This window comes from Alexandromys fortis, unplaced genomic scaffold (genome assembly GCF_014885135.2).
Source record: "Alexandromys fortis isolate MF-2015 unplaced genomic scaffold, M_Fortis_MF-2015_v1.1 scaffold_20, whole genome shotgun sequence".
Classification (NCBI taxonomy): Eukaryota; Metazoa; Chordata; class Mammalia; order Rodentia; family Cricetidae; genus Alexandromys; species Alexandromys fortis.
Genome location: NW_026067903.1, coordinates 17,703,598 through 17,722,844, shown reverse-complemented (window position 1 = coordinate 17,722,844; position 19,247 = coordinate 17,703,598). Strand labels below are relative to the sequence as shown.

The 19,247-nt window shown below is 39.9% G+C and overlaps 1 protein-coding gene across 4 annotated transcripts in view; it reads right to left on the bottom strand.

The window, feature by feature from the left end:
* Kcnq5 (potassium voltage-gated channel subfamily Q member 5) overlaps window positions 1-19,247 on the bottom strand; it is a 556,834-nt gene that overhangs the window by 179,215 nt on the left and 358,372 nt on the right. For all 4 annotated transcript variants that reach the window (XM_050134658.1, XM_050134661.1, XM_050134657.1 and 1 more), the window contains one exon: window positions 3,359-3,449. In XM_050134658.1, coding sequence (XP_049990615.1) covers window positions 3,359-3,449 — 91 coding nt within the window. The remainder of the gene's footprint in view (window positions 1-3,358; window positions 3,450-19,247) is intronic.

Sequence of the window (19,247 nt, the reverse complement as noted above, 5' to 3'; positions counted from 1 at the left end):
GGGGGAGGGAAATGGGAGGCTGGGAGAACGCGGAAACTTTTTTTTTCTTATTCTCAATAAAAAAATATAAAAAAAATAAAAAAATTAGTGATTAGCGAACATCTGCTTTTTTACATAATTCTTTGTCTTACATACACTGCATTTTCTGGGTCCCTCGTTTCCCACATGATTTTCTCCACTAGTGTTTCAATAACTTTTATTTGGCAGTGAAGTGTTTCAAACTCCCTTTGCATTTCCTCCATTCTATAGCTACCTTTTTGTGGTTTCCATAGGAACATGCTCAAGTTGTATGGCTAATCCTGGAAGTGCAATTGTGGATGACGTATTGGAGTGTTCTCTTTGGGTCATGGGATGAAGAGCTAGACTCTTCATGGGGCCCTAGACAGTGAGCAAGACAATATCCATGTAATGATCTATACGCTTTACACTGTGATCTCAGTCTAACCAGAAAGGGGAAATAGAGTATACAAGACTCCTCTAATAGGTCTGTTTATGGCCAAGTTTGCCAGCAGTGTGTGTTATTATTTTCACAAGAGTTAAAGAAAATCCCTTACCAAATTTCAAGAAAATCTAAAAGAAATAGAGTTATGACAAAACATATAAACTGATGCATTATTTATATGTAATTATAAATATTCCTTTAGTATTATGTTTGTACACCAACTACGTATACCAAAGGATTAAAAAACACATTATTTGAACATGGTGGCATTGATCTATAATACAAGCTACTAGGAGACTGAAGCAGGAGAATTGCTTAAGCCAGTTCAAGGTATATAGCTAGACCCTGTCTGATAAAAAGGGTAATTTATTATAAATTTTTTTCTATGGTTCAATAGATATTCTTATTAGTATCTGAATAAAAAAGTTTTAGGTATTCTCTTTGTTGGCAGCTAAAGTCAGCCAGCCAATCAACCAGCCAGCCAGCCAGTCTGCCAGCCAGCCAAACAACCATTCAGCTAGCCAACTAGCCAACCAACCAGCCTAACAGCCAGCCAGCCAGCCAGTCAGTCAGCCAACCAACTAAGAAATCAACAAAACCCCAGTCAGACAGAACTGTTTGATTACATGTTTGAATTCTGTTTGATTAAATGTTCATAGGGCAGGCAGTCTTTGAAATCTGATTAGCCATCTCAAAACTTGCTATTTTATAAAATAGCAAGAGGATTTCTAAATCATTAAGGGTTCTCAGGTTTCTAATATTCTATATTGAATGTCTGTATTAATTCCCTGTGAAAAATTTGAAAATGTGCACAATTTATCAATTTCCAATAAAAATAAAAACACAATTGTTTTATTTTAATTGCCCTTTGAAAATAAAATGAAGGTTTTTGGAGACAGCACTGACTCTTAGCTTTGCAATACTCGACTTATTTCTAGGCTGGTCTGCATTTTGAACACACTTTAGATTTACAACTGACACCCTGAAAATGTAATGCTACAGACCCCAAATAAGAAAATTAATAAATCCTTTCCCCACTGAACACCACATAGCAGTACCCTTCTGAAACATCTGTCTTCAGCACGAGGTCATTGCTGAAAAAGAAGGCTCACCTGAAGAAGCACTTTGCTTTGCTTTGGCAAATCTGAAGGCATTAAGACTGACAAGGCTGGGGCGGGTGGCTAGCTACTGGTAGAGCACCTGCCTAGCACGAATGATGCTCCAGCTTCAGCCTTCAGCCTCATAAAAATGGTTAAAACACCAACATCTCTATTTATTAAAATATGTCCTGGTGGCTAAATATCAGTTTTTCACGAGACAGCATCATTAAAAAAGTCAAGGTTTGAATCATCTCGGGGTTTGATCATGCTGAAATCATGTGGGTCACATGGGCTTCTTTTTGCTATTTAGAAATGGATTAATGATAGTGACCCCTATGTTCAGGGACTTTGAGAACATGACCCATCAGGTTAGGATTTTTGACTTGGTTATGAATTAAACATTTTTATAGGATTGCTGAAGGCTGATAATTCTAGACATGTAATCATTTGATCAAGGTTTTTTTTTTAATTTTTGTCCAACATCAGAAGGTCAGGTTTACATTTTCAATCTATGATTCTTCGTTCTGTATGGACCTAAAATCATCTGAACCTTAGACCTCAGGTTTCATTTGTAATAACCAGAGGGGTGGATCAAGCTGAAAGCCTACTTGCTTTCCAAATGGAAACTGTGCAATGAAACAACCCCCCAGAGTGCTTTTCCTTTTTCTCTTCTCTCCCTTGGGTTTGAAAATTGAAGTCATAACATTAGCACCATACCACTGAGCATAATGTCTATGGAGACAAAAATGGAGTAGATTTGTTCTTGATTCAAAAGTGAGTGCTCCCTAATACAAGACGTTAGGACTTGGTGCTGTCTTAGCAACACCAAGCACAAGTTAGCCATGTGAGTATCTGCCTCCTCTCATATGACAAGAGTTGAAGTCTTTTCTCTCCCACCTCGATGACACATTATTTTTGCATATTAAATGAACCTTACACACAGCCAATCTCTTTTAGTTTACCCATCTCCCCTCCTTCCTCTGTTGCGCTGTGCTTTACAGAACTGAGTCGTTCCAGCTCATTCTGAGGATGTCAAGTCTAATAATTTTGAACTTGTGAGCCCGGTTGAAATGGATGTAAATGAACCAAACTTTCAATCAGATGTGATTGGAGCATGAAGTGCTATGGGTTCATTGTAATAGAAACTCCAAGAGTTTAAAAGGCTCAGAATATCTCAGACTAAAATATCTTGGGGTCTTTTTCCATTTTAAAGAGAATTGGATAATTCTGTGTGGTTGAGGACCGGCAGCATAATAGAAATCGAGAAATCTGCAGTTTCTCACCAGGTAACTACATTAGCAGCGAGCTCATAATACAGTTTGTTAGCTGAAAAAAGCATAAAGAGACTTCTGTTTTCCTACGAGGAGCTATATGCACACAGTTTTTTTTTTTTAGCTAATTATACTTAGCTACTGCTAAATTCAGTTATTGGAAAATGCTTTCTACCCTGTATCGCCTTCAGCAATAATGAGGAATCACATGCATGCTGATTATTTTATAATTGTTTATTAGCAGAGGCAAACATAATCAAAGCTGCCTTTAAAGGCAGCCTTCCTCTCAAGATGTACCTGCAGGACATGGTATTGTTGTCTATTAGAATCCTGAATATTTCTGCAAGGGTTTCCCTTATTTGACTAATGGTTGCATTCAATGATCTTTCATCGTTTTATGTTTTGCAGTGACAATCTTTCTGGATAACATATAGGGTAATGTGCATAGCATAAATATTATACACAGTTGTTACATCACAGAAACTGTATGCATATTCACGTATAAATTCACTATATTCATTTATAAAGATATATGAGTCACTTACCAGAATTAAGAGGCAACTTGAAGCTAATTTTGTGTGCTCAGGGATGGTAGAAAACACTGACAATATCAAGCAACCAAATACAAGGAGAAAACTGCAAAATAACAGAAAAGAGAAGTTTGATGAGAATCACGCAGATTCATCACAAAACAAATAAAGAACCAGATCCACTTGAACAGGAATGAGCTAAATAATTACTGAGCATTTTAAATACCAGAGTGCAGTACGATATTTACTATAAGAGGATTTTTTTTATAACTTTATCTACAAAGACAAGATTGTATGCACTGTGCTGTGTGTGTGTTGTGTGATGCTGTATTTAAGTGGTAATGTTCAGGAATCTGTAAATTTCCCACACAACTCCTCTCCTAAAAGGAACCCCAAGCAGGATTGAAGATTGGGTCTTGCTCTTTGTTCTGGGGATGTCTATTGCAGTCACTCTAAAAAGCAGAACTTTTGTACTTGTCAAGTCTGTAAATCATGAGGCATTGTACGCTATTATTGCTAAGCTGAGCACACACTGCCAGAGTCTGATAGTGCTTATGGACTCTGATTTGTAATTTCTTTATATTGATAGGAAGAGCAGGAGGGAGAAGGTAATTTTTCTCTGCCACCTGCTTACGTTGCTGTTCTTTGCAGCCAAATAACTAGAAGAAAGGACTTGAAGCTTTGGCTACTCACATTTTAATGGCAGGGATCAGAAGTAATGAGCAAGTACTTTCTATCAGTTACTTCAATGATGTTTCTAGGAATATGAAACTTCTAGGATCAAGGCAGGGCTATTGATTGGGGCCAAGCGCCCACAGAAAATCTCAAATAAAAGGGAAGTCTGTTCAAAGTTGAAGTTGAAAGGCAGGCTATCAAAATAAATCAGAACCCCAGTGAAGTGCTGTAGACTAGATCTCACCATTACTTGTGTCCAGAAAATTTATATAATAAGGTCTTCCCGATTTCAGAGGATTTAAACTTTACCTCCGCATAGCTTGTACCCAAAAGACTTACAAGTCCCTTTACCATCCTAGACTCACAGTGCCCTGATAATTATCAGGGATTGGCTAATTATGGACTGAGAAACAAGTCTGCCTTCTAATGCTTATTAAATTGTTGAAAATCTCATCTATGTGTATTTACATCATTTCCAACCTCACTTTCCCCCTTTAACACTTCCTGTGTTGGTACCAATTCCTCTCAAATCTATGACCTTTTGTTCTGTAAATGTATATGACATATATCATGTATATGTGTAAATACATAAAACCCACTGAACCCATTCATTGTTGCTCATATGCATATGTATTAGGGGCTGGATAACCTATCGGGGAGTTAGCCCCCAGAGAAAATTGACTTCCTCTTCATCAGCAGCCACTGACTGCCTATAGTTTTTTTCATGTGGCAGTTGGCCTCGTGAAACACTGGCATAGTGACTGTCATTGCCATTTTTCAGGTCTTGTTTAGGCAATCATGTTGTTGAGATCTAATGGGTACAGCATGCCTGTCACCATTCAGCACTATTCAGACACTACCCAGCAGCAGGTGTGCTGGTACTCTGGTTTATACATTCCTTCTTTTGAAAGTGTACACATTTCAGGAGAAGCTTTAGTGAGAAACGCACATGTGTTTCTCTGAAAAGAGAAGCACTTGTTTGGGACAGGTCAAAGCATTGTTAGAAGTGAAAGCAGTGTTGCTTTTCTGTGTACAAGTTTTACGTTGAAAGATAATAACGTTCTTTTGAAAGTGTACTAATTTCATGAGAGGCTTCAGTTCTGCTCTGTCTTCCACAATGGTCCCAGAGTCTTGGATACAGGGGTTGCATTGCAGATATACCACTAATGATTATTTTTATAAATAAAGTTTTATTGTCACTGGCATGTTGTGTATGCCAGCTTTCATATTAAAAGTGTAAAACAAAGTAGTTATAACAGTCAGAATGGACTGCAAGTGTTGTGGGATATTTGTGTGAAGATGTATTGCTGTAATAAAAAGCTGAAGAGCCAGTAGCTGGACAGGGAGTATAGGCAGAATTTCCAGGGGGAGAAAGAAGGAGGAGGAATCTAGGCATGTGGGAGAAGATAGAAGACATGGAAAGGAAACGGGAGGTGCAAGATGGGAGATAGGTAACATCATGTGATACAATGTAGATTGATATAAATGGATGTAAGTTATAAGAGCTAGTTAGGAACAATCCTAAGCTATAGGCCGAGCTTTCACAATTAATAAGAAGTCTCCATGTCATTATTTGGGAACTGGCTGGCAGGACAGAAAAAGACTCAATACATGCAAGAATGAAATATTTGCTACCTGGCTCCTTAGAGAATGTTTCCTGACTTGTGATTGAAAATTGTCCTTATTGTGGTGGAATGAAAACCTTGAAACTGTGGGAAAGACAAATGTCTCCCTTAAAGTCCTTTATGCCAGGCATTCTGTCACAGTAGTAAGAAAGCTGAGTAATGCAACTGCCTTCTTTTCTAATATTTGGTAGCTTCTGTGCCAGCGTTCTGTCATCATTGCAGATACCTAGTTTAAGGCTACAAGCAAAATACCTGCATTGCTCTAGCTGCCCAAGGCTAGGATGGACAAGTGCATTCATTGTTTCACTCCTTCTTTTTGCCTTTACTACTTTTAATTATTTATCCAACCAGCAAATATTGAGTATGTAGTGATAGGTAGAGTCATGGGGATATCACAATAAACAAGGTAAATTCTTTTAACCATTTTTCCCCATGTAGGTTTATTGAGGTGCCCAAAACAGTAAACAGAAGTAAACATGATTAAATCTATGAGCACTAACTGCAGTGGTAGGAAAATATAAATACATAGCATCACAATGGAGAAGAAGGTTTAGGCAGCATGGATTGCTCAATTTGTGACTTCCTTTGCAAAATGAAGATGAGGGGCTAGTTGTTTACAATTATTTCAAATTTCACGATGAAGATAAGCAAGCATGGACTACAGGTGGACACTATTTTAATTGTGGGTCTTCATGAGAACACAGAGGTTGCATGTCTGTGGGACTGAACCTGGGGCAAAAGGAGAGTTTCTGGAGAAGATACTGACCAAACAGTCCTGAAGGTATAAATGGAGCTAGTGAGCAGAATGGCTGGGGAGAAGGAATACCCTAGTGCACGGAACTGTATGAAGCAAGGTGAGATACAAGCATGTGCTTAGATGTCACTAATTCATCAGTAATGGGGAGATAGTGAACACTTGCAGGCTCAGTCATCTGGTATTGGAAAAGAGTCAGTAGGGGCAATCCCATAAATCTGTTATTTCAGTTCAGCAGAAAATAAATATTGAATATTTTGATTATTTGGAAACACATCATGCCAAGAGTGCCATGTTCCCTGATCAACTGAGGAGTGTCTACCTATAGGAATTTGTACACACAGGGAAGTGGACAAGGTGTGCACGCAGATGGTAATGAAAGGCAGTAGAGGACACGCACTTTAATGTCTTCAGGGGATGGTGGAGGGTTCAGCATGGTACATTTACTAGAGAAACACATCCCAGAAGGAAGTGCAAGAGAAGGCTGCAAGCTAGGAGAGTAGGATTCCTGGGGAGAGCCTCTATTTAGTTCAGTAGCTACTGAATGTTAAAGGCAGTCCTGGTGTCTTTTGAGTTTCTGGTAAAGTTTACCTTGACTTTGCCCTGCTCCAGACTCAATCCTGTACTTAGACCCAGTCTGTGCTACAACTCCATTAATTTTTGTTTCATAAAACAGAGAACAAATATTTTTGCTCCAGTGCATCTTGTTGCAAATTGAATAAAAGCAAGTTGAAAAAAAGGTGGGTCACTGTCTGTTTGAGTGTCTTTGTTTAGGTCCACAGGTTTCCAAGGAATTTATGCATAGGACTTAGTGTAGCATAACCATGGAGGCTGACTTTAGTTTTCACTATGATGGGATCAGCAGTCCTCTTCATGACTTTGTTACTTAAAAAATACAGATATCTTCAAATCATATTTTATATCAGAGATAAAAACCATAATTGTTTCATCTTGAATAGTGATTTCTAATAATTATTTTACAATTATGGCATTTATTAGACCCTGGGTAGGGACCATTTTAATGCATTAATAATAAAGGATATACTTTGTCATATCATAAGCATGTTTGATACTTCAGTCCTCATATTTCAACATAATTTTATCTTTTGTAATTATGTGTATTTTATGCATTTAAGAACATTCTGATAAAGGGCTTATAGCCTTCATTAGTCTACTGATATTATCTATGATATACCCATACAGAGGATTAAAATCCTTATGATGAAGGGTTAGGAAGATAGGACCATGAACTGGAAGATGGCCTTATTCAGTAGTCACCAACAACTTGCCAAGGTAACTTCAATGATCAGCTTAAAGCTACCACGGGAAGAACATATTCCTCCAAAAATTATTCTATAACAGCTTTCGGCTTTTATTTTACATGGTGTTTCTATTTTTTCAGATAAAACTCATGCTTATCCAAATTTTTTATGCCATGCTTCCTTTTGGAAAGCACTGATTATTTAAGATGAGAAGAGCATTTATGAGAAAGTAAATATTATCGGTTTCAGGGCTTCTCTGTTTAGCTAAGAAAAGTGCCATCAACTTTTTTCTTTTAGTTAATTAAGAATCCATTTCTGAGATTTAATTTAGCAAGAAGGTTGAGCTAAGAAACACAGGTTCTTGTTTGAACAAATGATGTCCTGATTCCAAAGCTTGTACTTTCAGAACAGGTGCACTTAGCTAGAATTAAAATGACATGCAAATAAAGCACTCAGAAAAGCTCAGCTGACACTTTTCCAGAGGAACCTCAGCAGGTTACATTATTGTCATTCACACACACACACACAAACACACACACAAACACACACACGCACGCACGCACGCATGCACACACACATACATGCACACACCCCTAGTCATTCATAAACAACGAAGAATGATTCAATACACAAACAAGACACAGAGCTTATATCTCACGTTGGCATTTCATGCAGCTTCAGCAGGTACAAGCAGGCTTTGTCAATCTACCAGAAGGTACTCTTCCGTAAATATTTTGGTGGACTCTTAGCTTTGCTGAGAAATATTTGGAGGAATCATTTATAAAATAAATTAGCCACATTTATGATGTTTCATATAATTTCAAGTATTTCTATGAGTTAGGCACTTTAGTATAGTGTATAGAAGATGTTTATATGTGCATCACAGATTATGATAACTGAAGCATGCTTGCTGGTATTACTGACTTTACACAACCCACTGGCCAACATGCATGTGCCTGGAGGCTGAGCTGTCTAATAAATCAAAGCCTCATGACCATATAGGTGGGGCTGAAGCTTACTGTTGACTTTTATCCCAAGTTTATCTCTCTTTATAAACTTAGTGCTTTATGAAATGCCCTTAGTATATAATTTTTCCATGAGAGATACAGTTTCCCACTGAAGTCTCATCACAGAACATCCCACCTTTCACGGCAAGGCAGAAAAACCTTAACAGGACACTTTGGTGTTCTTCATAGTGAGTTTATTGAGGCCTATGTATTAATACCCTAATATAATGATCATTATAATACCTGTGAAGTTCCAACATGAGATGTTACACATTACATGTGGCATTCGAAGGCAATTAGAGGATCTGGGGAATAGGGATTTTGCTTCTTTACTGTGCTTCTGAGCAAGGCTCTGGTGAATGTAAATGACTGAGAACTTGGTCTAAGGATCCACAAGGAATCCAGGACCTTTCACCAGAGCAAAGGCTGGGCATGCTCAGACTGAAGCTGGCTTCAATGATCCAGTGAACCACATGACCAGAAGCTTCTCTCTCGCTTCCTATTGGAGTTTTCTTAAAACATCAGTGAAAGACATTTGATCTGTTTTTCTTTGAATCCTTCTAGTGTCCTGAACTTACTTTGCCCCCTCTCAGGCCTGTTACAGACAACTCTATGTCTGGAAAACGGTTTCCTCCCTGGAGTCAACTCCATCGAGAACCTTTGCCATTGGTCCTTCAGGCTCACAACTACAAAATACGTGCACCCTTACCTCCCCCAGAGAGTTCATCATATACTTAAATACGATTTTACCCTGGCTTCTCCATCAGTCTTCTGACTCGATACACCAAGGCTACTGGTTGTCTGATTTGCATAGGGGCCCATGTCCAGATCTTGCACTTCCCTCACCATGCCCTGAATACACCCACTCTGTTCCTGCGTCCCTTGATGTGAGACTCTGACAACGTGTGACTCTCCAATGTAAGCAAAAGATCTGTCATTTAGTTACCAATGTGAAAAAGTGCCACTGTTTGCTTTTGCCAGGAAACTCAAGTTCAAATTTTCCACTGCCCAGATAATAGCAAAACTCTGATTTCAAAAGGACTTTCTTAAGCACACTTTAGTTCCTGTCTCTTTGCTGCCACAACACCGAATCTGGAGTGAACCTGAACCCTGCTGACCTGCGTCCTGAGAGTACACCCATACTGGTCCTTAATGTAATTACTTTTTGTAAACTATCTTTGATTTTCTGCTTCTTCCTTGAAAAAGAATAATGACCACTTAACCAACATTTTGAGAGTTTCCCAGTATTTCGCATTGTATTGTTTTCTGGAAGCATTCCATAAGACATCCTTGCCAGTATCTTATTGCAAAAGATATCTATCTATCCTGCTTCTGAAGAAAAAAAATGGCAAAGCCAGGTTTCTTTGAATAGGCTTGCATCATGGCTTTGGCTGCAAGGGTGCTCAGATGTGAAACTGAAATTCTCACTAATAATGGTCCATTCAGTTACTACTAAGGATACACATGCCCGTGGCTGCTCTTCCTTTCCAATCTCTATGTGCTTTCCTCCATCTATGTGATCTCCTTTGCATTGTTCCTGTCTGTGATGCTCAGAGACATTGTACTCTAAATTCAGAATTGTTGGTGCTCTCATAGGCTTTCGGTTTCAGCAGGAAGATAGACCTCTTATTGTTTTTATCCATTTACATACACGCGCACCTACATACATACACTCACTCAATAGCTTCATCTCTTTTCTGCATGATTCAGGGAAAGCTCATCCAAATGACTAAAGATGCAGGTGATGAAACTATGTTTTCATCTATCATCCCTCTTTTAAATGAGATTGTTAGTACAGCTTGGAGTTCCATTCTTTGTTGAGAATCAAGTACATGGGCTCAAATTTAAAGCAAATTCAAGTGAAGAGGCTTTGCTCACTTGTATTCAAAAATCTTCATATTTATTACTCTCTATATTATTATGTTAATCTCAGTTCATTTATCCTTAGCAAGACCTGCCAACTCCATTTTCTCAGAACCTTCAAGTGCCCGATGTTGTCTTCGGGATTTTGTTTTCAATGCTGTTTGTCTCTGGGGAGCTTTTCCCAGGGACACGGTCTATGAAGGGTCCTGTCATCCTGTAGAAATTTCTCTTTCTATTCCTTAAGCACATTATAAAGCACTTTTCATTGCTTTGCTGAAATCAAGTCATTTTATCTACTCTACGACTCTGTCACAGCAAGCTGGTTACCCTATCCAACTGAAAAATAAGCATAATATAATGTTCTTGCTCTTGGCAAATTTGTGTTACTTTCTAGTAATCACAGTTACTCTTCTGAATTTATTATAAAATATTGCTTAATCTGAAGTATTTCTAGGGATCGATATTGAGCTTATTGGTATGCAGAGTACACCCCACTTGCTTTTCCTTACTTGCGTTTTGATTATCAGAATGTTTCCCTCTCTCTGAGCACTTGGAGCCCATTACATTTCTACAAGATTATTAAAGATTATTAATTAAAACCACTCATTATCACCCACAAGAATTTCAATCCCTAATAGTAAAATAAATATTGGGCCAGGAATATGAACTCACAAGTAGCCAACATTTTAAACCATTTTATATTTTCAGTTTCTCTTGTCATAGTTTTTTTTTTTAAATTGCTAGTTTGATAACGTATGATGTCATCAACAGAAAAGAAGGACCCAGTTAGGATTTGAAGAGCTCTGATTTGTCTGCGATCATAGTAATAGTGACACGCAGTCACGGAAATATTTCTTCTCTAGTCCTAATCTTTACTTCCTCACAAAATACCACATAGGCTAATTTAAAAGTTCATTTGAATTATCTTTAGAAAGAAAATAAAACAAGGCTTTATTATTTTAAAACTTCACCCCATTACTTTGAATTGTGTGTGTATCTCTCCGTGTGTGTATGTTTGTATGTGTATATATGTATGTCTGTGTGTATATGTGTGCATGTGTGTGTGTGCTGGTATGTCTGTGTGTATGTATGTGCTTGTATGCATGTGTGTATGTTTGTGTCTGTGTGCATGTACATGTGTATTTAACTGTATGTCTGTGTGTATGTACTTATTTGTGTTTATACATGGTGTATTTCTATGTGTGTGCATATGTGTGCATGCATGTCTCTGTGTGTATGTTATCTGTGTATATATGTGTGTATGCCCATGTGAGTAGAGATGCCCCTAGAGGCATCTACTACTTTTAATCCCCAAGTTATCTCTTCACTCCTCCAAAAGTTTTTCCATTGAGGGTTGTAAATATCTGGGCTAACAGGCTTAGCAGGCTTATAGATTTCCTGGGCTGAAAAGATGGCTCAGTGGTTAAGATTGCATTCTGTTCTTCCAGAAGATATGAGTTCAGTTCCCAGCACCCACATCGGGTGACTCACAACAACCTGAAACTAATCCCAGGAGATCTGATGCCTTCTTCCTGGGTTTCTTGGGCATCTTCTAAACATACACGTAAATAAACATAAAATAAATCTAAAAAATCCGATTATAATTGTGTTTTTAAAAAAATGAAAGAGCTTCTGCTTTCTTCATAGTTAAAAATATAAACTGGAGCTGGGTGTTGTGGTGCAAAACATTTTCAGTCCTAGCAGTCAGAGGGTAGAGGCAGGTGGATCTCTGCGTCTGGGGCCAGAGTAGACTACAGAACAAGCCAAAGCAATCAGAAGAACTACATAGAGAAACCCTGTCTCAGAAACCAAACAAAGAAACAACAGAAAAATCTCCACCACAAAAAAAAAAAAAAAAAAAAAAAAAGCAAGCTGGGCACAGTGGCTCAGCCCTGTGCAATCTCAGCTGCTGGGAAGGCTAAAGAAAGTGGACCATAGCTTTAAGGACTGCCTAGGCCAGCGTTGGAAAGCCACGTCAAGATAATAATAATACTGAAATAAAGAGCTAAAGATAAGCTCTGTTGTAGGGCACTTGCCCGCGTGAACACGGCCCTGGGTTTCATTCCCAGTACTGTACAAAGCCAAGCAAAACAAACCCAGTGAAGAGAGCGGTGACTCAAGCTTACACTCCCAACACTTGTGAGGCTAATGCAGGGGAATGGGAGTTGACGTCCTGGATAACATAGTAGAATGGTTGCCTTAAAAAAATAGAGAGAAAGAAAAGGAAAGGAAACCGAGTGGTTTTGGTTTCTCCCAGTGGTCTCTCTTCCTACTTCTTATAGCCCCCTGTCCAGCTTTTCACACTATTTGCTTTTATGATGATTTTAAAATTGTTTTTCTCGGTTCCATTTCTATGTGCTAATACTGTTCTCCTTCAGTCTGCTATTAAAAGGGTCATGACCTCCACAAGAGCAAGACCTTCGACTGGGAAAGTCGAGACTCTCCTCCATTGCTGTCCCATCTCTTGGTGTCACTCACGTATCTGAACTTGAAGACACTCAGTTGGATTAGATGAACTGAATGGATTGTGATCTATCATAAGGTGAGGGCGGGCAGGATGGCACAGCAGACAAAGGTGCCTACTACGCAGCAACACAAGCCTGATGTTCTGAGTTCAACCTCCGGAATCCACATAAAGACAAAAGGAGAGGACAGATTCTGCAATCCTGTCCTATCCTCCACAGGTGCACTATGGTGTGCCCCACAACAGAGTAATAATAATTAGTAAAATTCAAAACTATATCTATAAAATATCACATGATTCTCCGCTAACATACATAATTTATTTCTGTGTAATTGTTGTGGGTTTAAATCAATGAAAAAAAATATATGTGTAAATTTATTTTATACAAAAATAACATAAAGTAATGTTGAAAATCTCATCTTTTGCCTCATTTTAAGTTTTAAAGTTAGCATACAAAGAAACACCGGTTGTTACAGCATTTTGATACATATGTACCCCACTTTATGCTTATTTGTGTCCATCATTGCTGCTTAACTTCTTCCCAAAAATGAATGCTTTCAGGTTACATATATTCTATCACCCTCTTTCTCCGTCAGTCTGGCCTCCCTTACGTTCTTATTCTTCTCTCTCCCTGAACCCTTCTTACCCTGTGTACACATGCACACCCACCCACACACGCATGCACGCACACATATGCACACACACGCCTGTATCCCACTTATGAGATGAAACAACAGTTTGAGTCTGGCTTGCTTCACTTAACACCATGACTTCTGGTTACATTCATTTTCCTGTAGTTGTCCTGGTTCCAATTACGTTTTGGGATGAAATCAAATTTCAATGTGTTTATGTTCTACATTTTCTTTATTCACTTGTCAGCCTGATGGATACCTAGACTAACGCTCACAGCAATAAACACAGACGTCTAATTTTCTCCTTGGCAGAATGTGACGTCATTTAGGTACATTTCTCAAATAGCTAGGTCGCATGGTAGTTCTAAGTTTAGACACTGATTTCCTCACGGGCTCTTGTGGTCTACCTTCCAAACAGCTGTGTATGAGGACTTTTATTTCCTCCACATGACCGCCAATGTGTCTGTAGTTTTCTCCCTTTCTTTTTTTGTTAAAAGTAGAACTTTTATTTGTCACTAATTTACTTACTTTCTTTTTCTAAAACACGTTTTCTTTATTGATTCTTTAGGAACTTCACATCACAATTCCACTCACCTCCCAGTCCCCCCCCCCATTTTATCCCCCAACCCCTGCAGCACCACCCCAAAAGAAAATAAAAAATTAAATCAAAACAAACAATACAATCAAAAAAAACAAACAAAAATAAGAACAAAATAAACCAAAAAAAAAAAAACCCAATGAACCAACAAAACAAAACGATACTCATCGTTTCTGCTTCTCCCCTGCCTCTGAAACACTTTCATTTGTCCTGACGGCACTGAGTGTAGCCTATACAGTACACACCCCTGTCCAATCAGCTGCACTATTAAGTGCTCATTGTAATGAGTCACACGTTTTGTTCAGGGCCCCTGGTTTCTGACACACCATCATCACTGGATCCTTACTGGAACTCCTCAGGAATACCTTGATACCACCCTGAGTCAAGGAGTTCCTGCTTGCACTGCTCCACCTGACCAGTCTCCTCACCTGAGCTCCAGCAGGTCCCAGATGGGGAAGATGCCAGGGTGGGCCAACCCAAGACCCAGCTGTGGGCCTGGAAGTTAGCTCTGCTGTTCATTCTGGGCCACTGGAGCCACTCACCTCAGGCAAGGGGACAGCGCAAGCTTCCCTATGCCCATGTCTACAGGGTGGATTCTCTCTTGCCTGTGGTGAGGGGTGGGACTATCTCTCCCAAGAGCAGGGGTCGGGGTTAGTTCTCTTGCTGAGGTGTCCTGCAGAGGCAGGACCAGCTTTCCCTGGGCTGGTGAAAGGTGGGGCTAGCTCAAGATGGATCTCTGATTTCATTACACATGGTTTCTATGGCTCCCTGAGATGACATGGGCCACAGATATCAACACAGACCCCAGCTACAGCTGTATCATGGGCCCAGTCATGACCCTCAGCAGCTGCTTGGGCCTGGACAACATCCTGTTTCCAGGTGGAAGTACTGGACACTCAGATGGGATAATTCTGGTGGCAGAGTGGCTCCAGACACCACCAAGGTCTCAGGTTGTGGCCCCAACCCCGAGCTTCTGTGTGGCCTTTGATAGCAATATGTGATTTGGACTTCAGCACTGAGCCCTGAATCATGACCTTTGGACACCAACATGGACTCAGGTGACTGACCTGACCCTGGGCATCCACATAGTCCTCAGGGTCAACAAGAGACACATACGCCCATCCAGACCCTGGCCTCTATAGGGCCATGGACCCAGACATAGTCCTCAGCAACAGCCCTGGTACAAATGTCACCATGATCCCAGGTGGCAGCGAAGGTCACCCCAGATCCACGTGGCCCTAGTAGCAGTGTAACCCAGGTTACCAACCCAGGTGGAGGCCCAAAGTCTTAGAATCAGCATAGCCTTCAATGGCAACAGGAGTCACGGACATCAACCCTGGCTGCAGCAGGGCCATAAACCCAGACATGGCCCCCAACTGCAGCCCTGGCCCTGAGGCCATCATGTCACCAGGTAAGTAGCATGTGCCACTCATATCTGTATGACCCCTGCTGTATTATGGACCTAGGGCACCAACATAACCCCTAGTGGCTTGTCAGACCCCAGGCTTGGGATGGCAGAACAGGTCACCCAGGCCAACATTGCTCTGGTGGTGGCACAGCCTTCAGATCCCAATAAGACCACAGGTTGTGGCCAGACCCTAGGCTTCTATGTGGCCTTTGGTAGGAACATGGGCCCGGACCTTGGCACAGACCCTAACTGCTTTATGGCCACAGACCCAGACATAGTCCCTAACAAAAGCTCAGGCTTGGGACAGCTTCATGGCCCCAGGTAACAACATCGGTCAACTAGATCAGAGTGTCTCCGCAATGGCCCCTGTAAACCTACATGGCCACAGGTGGCAGCCCAGATACTGGGTATCCTTTTGGTCTTTGGTGGCAACATGGCCTATGGACATCCATACAGACTCTGGCTATGATAGGACCAAGGAACCATACTTGGTCCTTAGCAGCGGCATAGCTTGGACACCTCCATGACCCAACGTGGTAAGTATGCCTCCTACATCAGTCTATTCCTTACTGCCTTCATTTCTTCCTTTCTGCCTTTCTCCACAGCACATGAAACATCCATCTTCTCATTCTCTACCGTTTCGCCACCACAAATTTGCTCATCATGGATGAGATCCACCTGCTTAGCCCCACAAGGGGCCTGGCAGGCTCATCAATGTCTTCTTGCCAGCCAGGGCCTTGAGGGCACAGACTGGCTAGTGACTGGCTAGCCCCTGCCTGAACAGAACTGCTTTGAGGGGACGGGTTGTGTGGCCTAATTTGCTATCTTGATGATTAGCATTCTGGTCCAGGTGAGAGAATCTTAATGAAGATTTAATTTGTGTTTCCTTGATAAATAAGTTTTTTGTCACTTGTTTTTCACCTTTTTTAATCAAAATTGTGTTTTGAGGCAATTAGCCTACTTGTTAGTTGAGTTAGTATTATTTATTTGACATCCCAACTGCAATTTCCCTCCCTCCTCTTCTCTCAGTGTCTCCCTCCTTTCTGTCCCTTCCCCATCCATCCATTATTCCTCTCTTTCTACCCATGGACAAAATATGGTATATCAAGTTGTTATAAGAATAAATACCTTGCCTTTTCTTAAGGCTGCACAAGGCAACTTATTATGAGGAATAGGATCCCAAAAGCCAGCCAAAGAATCAGTGACAGTCTCTGCTCCACTTTTAGGAACCCTACAAGAAGACCAAGCTACACAACTGACACTTATATACAGAGGGCCCATGTCTGTCCCATGCAAGCAGTTTTTGGTGTTCAACTTCTGCATTTTTTATATGCTCTAGATACCAATCCCTCATCTGGAATATAACTGGCAAAATCATCTTTCCATTCTGGATGCTGTTTCTTAATTCTGCTCATTGTCCTTCTTGCTGTGAAGAAACTTTTAAACTTTTCATGATCATGTTTGTTAAGTTTTGGATCCTATGCTATGGGCCTTCTCCGGAAAAATCACAGCTTGTGTCTAGCACATGAGCTTTTTACTCATGACTTTCCCTGACAGTTTTGAAGTTCCAGGTCTTGTGGTTAGTTCTTTGATGTCTTTTTAATTGATTCTGTGCATGGTGAGAGATATGGGTCTAGTTTTGTTTCCTACATGTGCACATTCAGTTTTCCCAGCACCATTAGTTAAAGAGGCTGATTTGTTCCGTTCTATTTTTTCATCCCTTTGTTAAAAATTGGGTGGCTGTAGGTATTTTTTTTTTTTAATTTCTGGGTCCTTTTTTCTCGACCATTTGTTTGTTTGTCTGACTCTATGCCATTCCCAACTGTTTGTGTTGTATGGTTTGGTGGTGTAATTTGAAAGCACAGATTGATTCCTTAAAAACTGCTTGTTCTTCTCAACAGAGGAATCTAAAATGGCTCAAAGAAACTTAAGGAAATGCTCAACATCCTTGACCATCAGAGAAATGCAAATCAAAACAACTCTGAGATTCCATCTTATACCTGTCAGAATGGCCAAGATCAAAAACACTGATGACAACTTACGCTGAAGAGGATGTGGGGTAAAGGGAACACTCCTGCATTGCTTGTGGGAGTGCAAGCTGGTACAGTCACTTTGAATATCAGTATTGTCATTTCTCAGAAAATTAGGAAACGGACTCCCTCAAGACCTAGCAATACCACTTTTGGGTATATATCCAAAGAATGCTCAATCATACCACAAGGATATATGCTCAATTTTGTTCATAGCAGCATGTCACAGCTAGAGCCTAGAAACTACCTAAATGCCCCTCGACCACAGAGTAGATAAAGAAAACTTGGTACATTTACACAATGGAGCACTACACAGTGGAATAAAAACGACAGCTTGAAATTTGCAGGCAAATGGATAGATCTAGAAAGCACCATATTGAGTGAGGTAACCCAGACCCAGAAACACAAATATAACATGTAATCACTCATAAGTGACTTTTCAATGAAAACCAAAGAAAAATCAGCCTACAATTCACAATCCTAGATACATGGGATTTAATACATGGATCTAATCTACATGGAAGGAGAAACAGACAAGATATGCTGAGCAAATTGGGAGCATGGGGACCTTGGGAGAGGGTAGAAGGGGAGGGGAAAGGAAGAGAGGAGAGCAGAGAAAAATGTATAGTTCAGTAAAATCAATTAAAAAAGTTGTTTGTTCTAAGCAATTTTAATGCTAATTCTAAAATTCTAAGGTAATGGTTCTTAAGCCATGGGTTGTGATCTCCTTGGAGGTCACATATTAGATATCCTGCATATCTTATATTTACAGTATGATTTATAACAGTAGCAAAATTACAGTTATGAAGCAGCAGCAAAAATAATTTTATGTTTTGGGATCACCACAGCATGAAGGACTTTACTGGAGGTTTCAGCATTGGGAAGGTTGAGAACCACTGGCTTAAGGATTGCTTTGATTACCTGGGTCTTTTTATTTCCATATGGATTTTAGTATTGCTTTCCTAGTTCTGTGATGAAGAATGTTATTTTGATGGAGAATGCACTGAATCTATAGATGACGTTCGGCCAGTTAGCCACATTTTCACAATATTAATTCAATAAATTTATCAGCATTGGAGAGAGTGCCTTTACCTTCTATTGCCTTCCTTAATGGCTTCAGTATCTTAAGATTTTCTTCTACATTCTTGGTCAGACCTACGTGTAGGTGTTTTTTTTTTTTAACTATAAAAACTATTACAAGCGTTCTAGGAAAACTATTTTGATAGCTATCTTTACAACTAATAAATTAATTTTTTATGTGTGCAGGTGTTTTGTCTACATGTATGCTGTGCACCAAGTGTATGTCTACTTCCTTTAGAGACCAGAAGAGGACATTTGGTTCCCTGTAACTGGAGTTACAGACAGTGTACACCACCATGTGGATATTGGTAATCAAACCCAGGTCTTTCAGAAGAGCATCCATTGGTCTTAACTGCTGATCCATCTATTTTCAGCCTCAATAGCTGTTTTCAAAACACTCATCCTTCTGAGAAGAACAGACAATGTCTGAATATAATGGCTAGACAAAGCCTTGCTTAATAAAACAAGGTAATGACACTGTGTTAAAGAGTTTGAGGTCTGCAAAC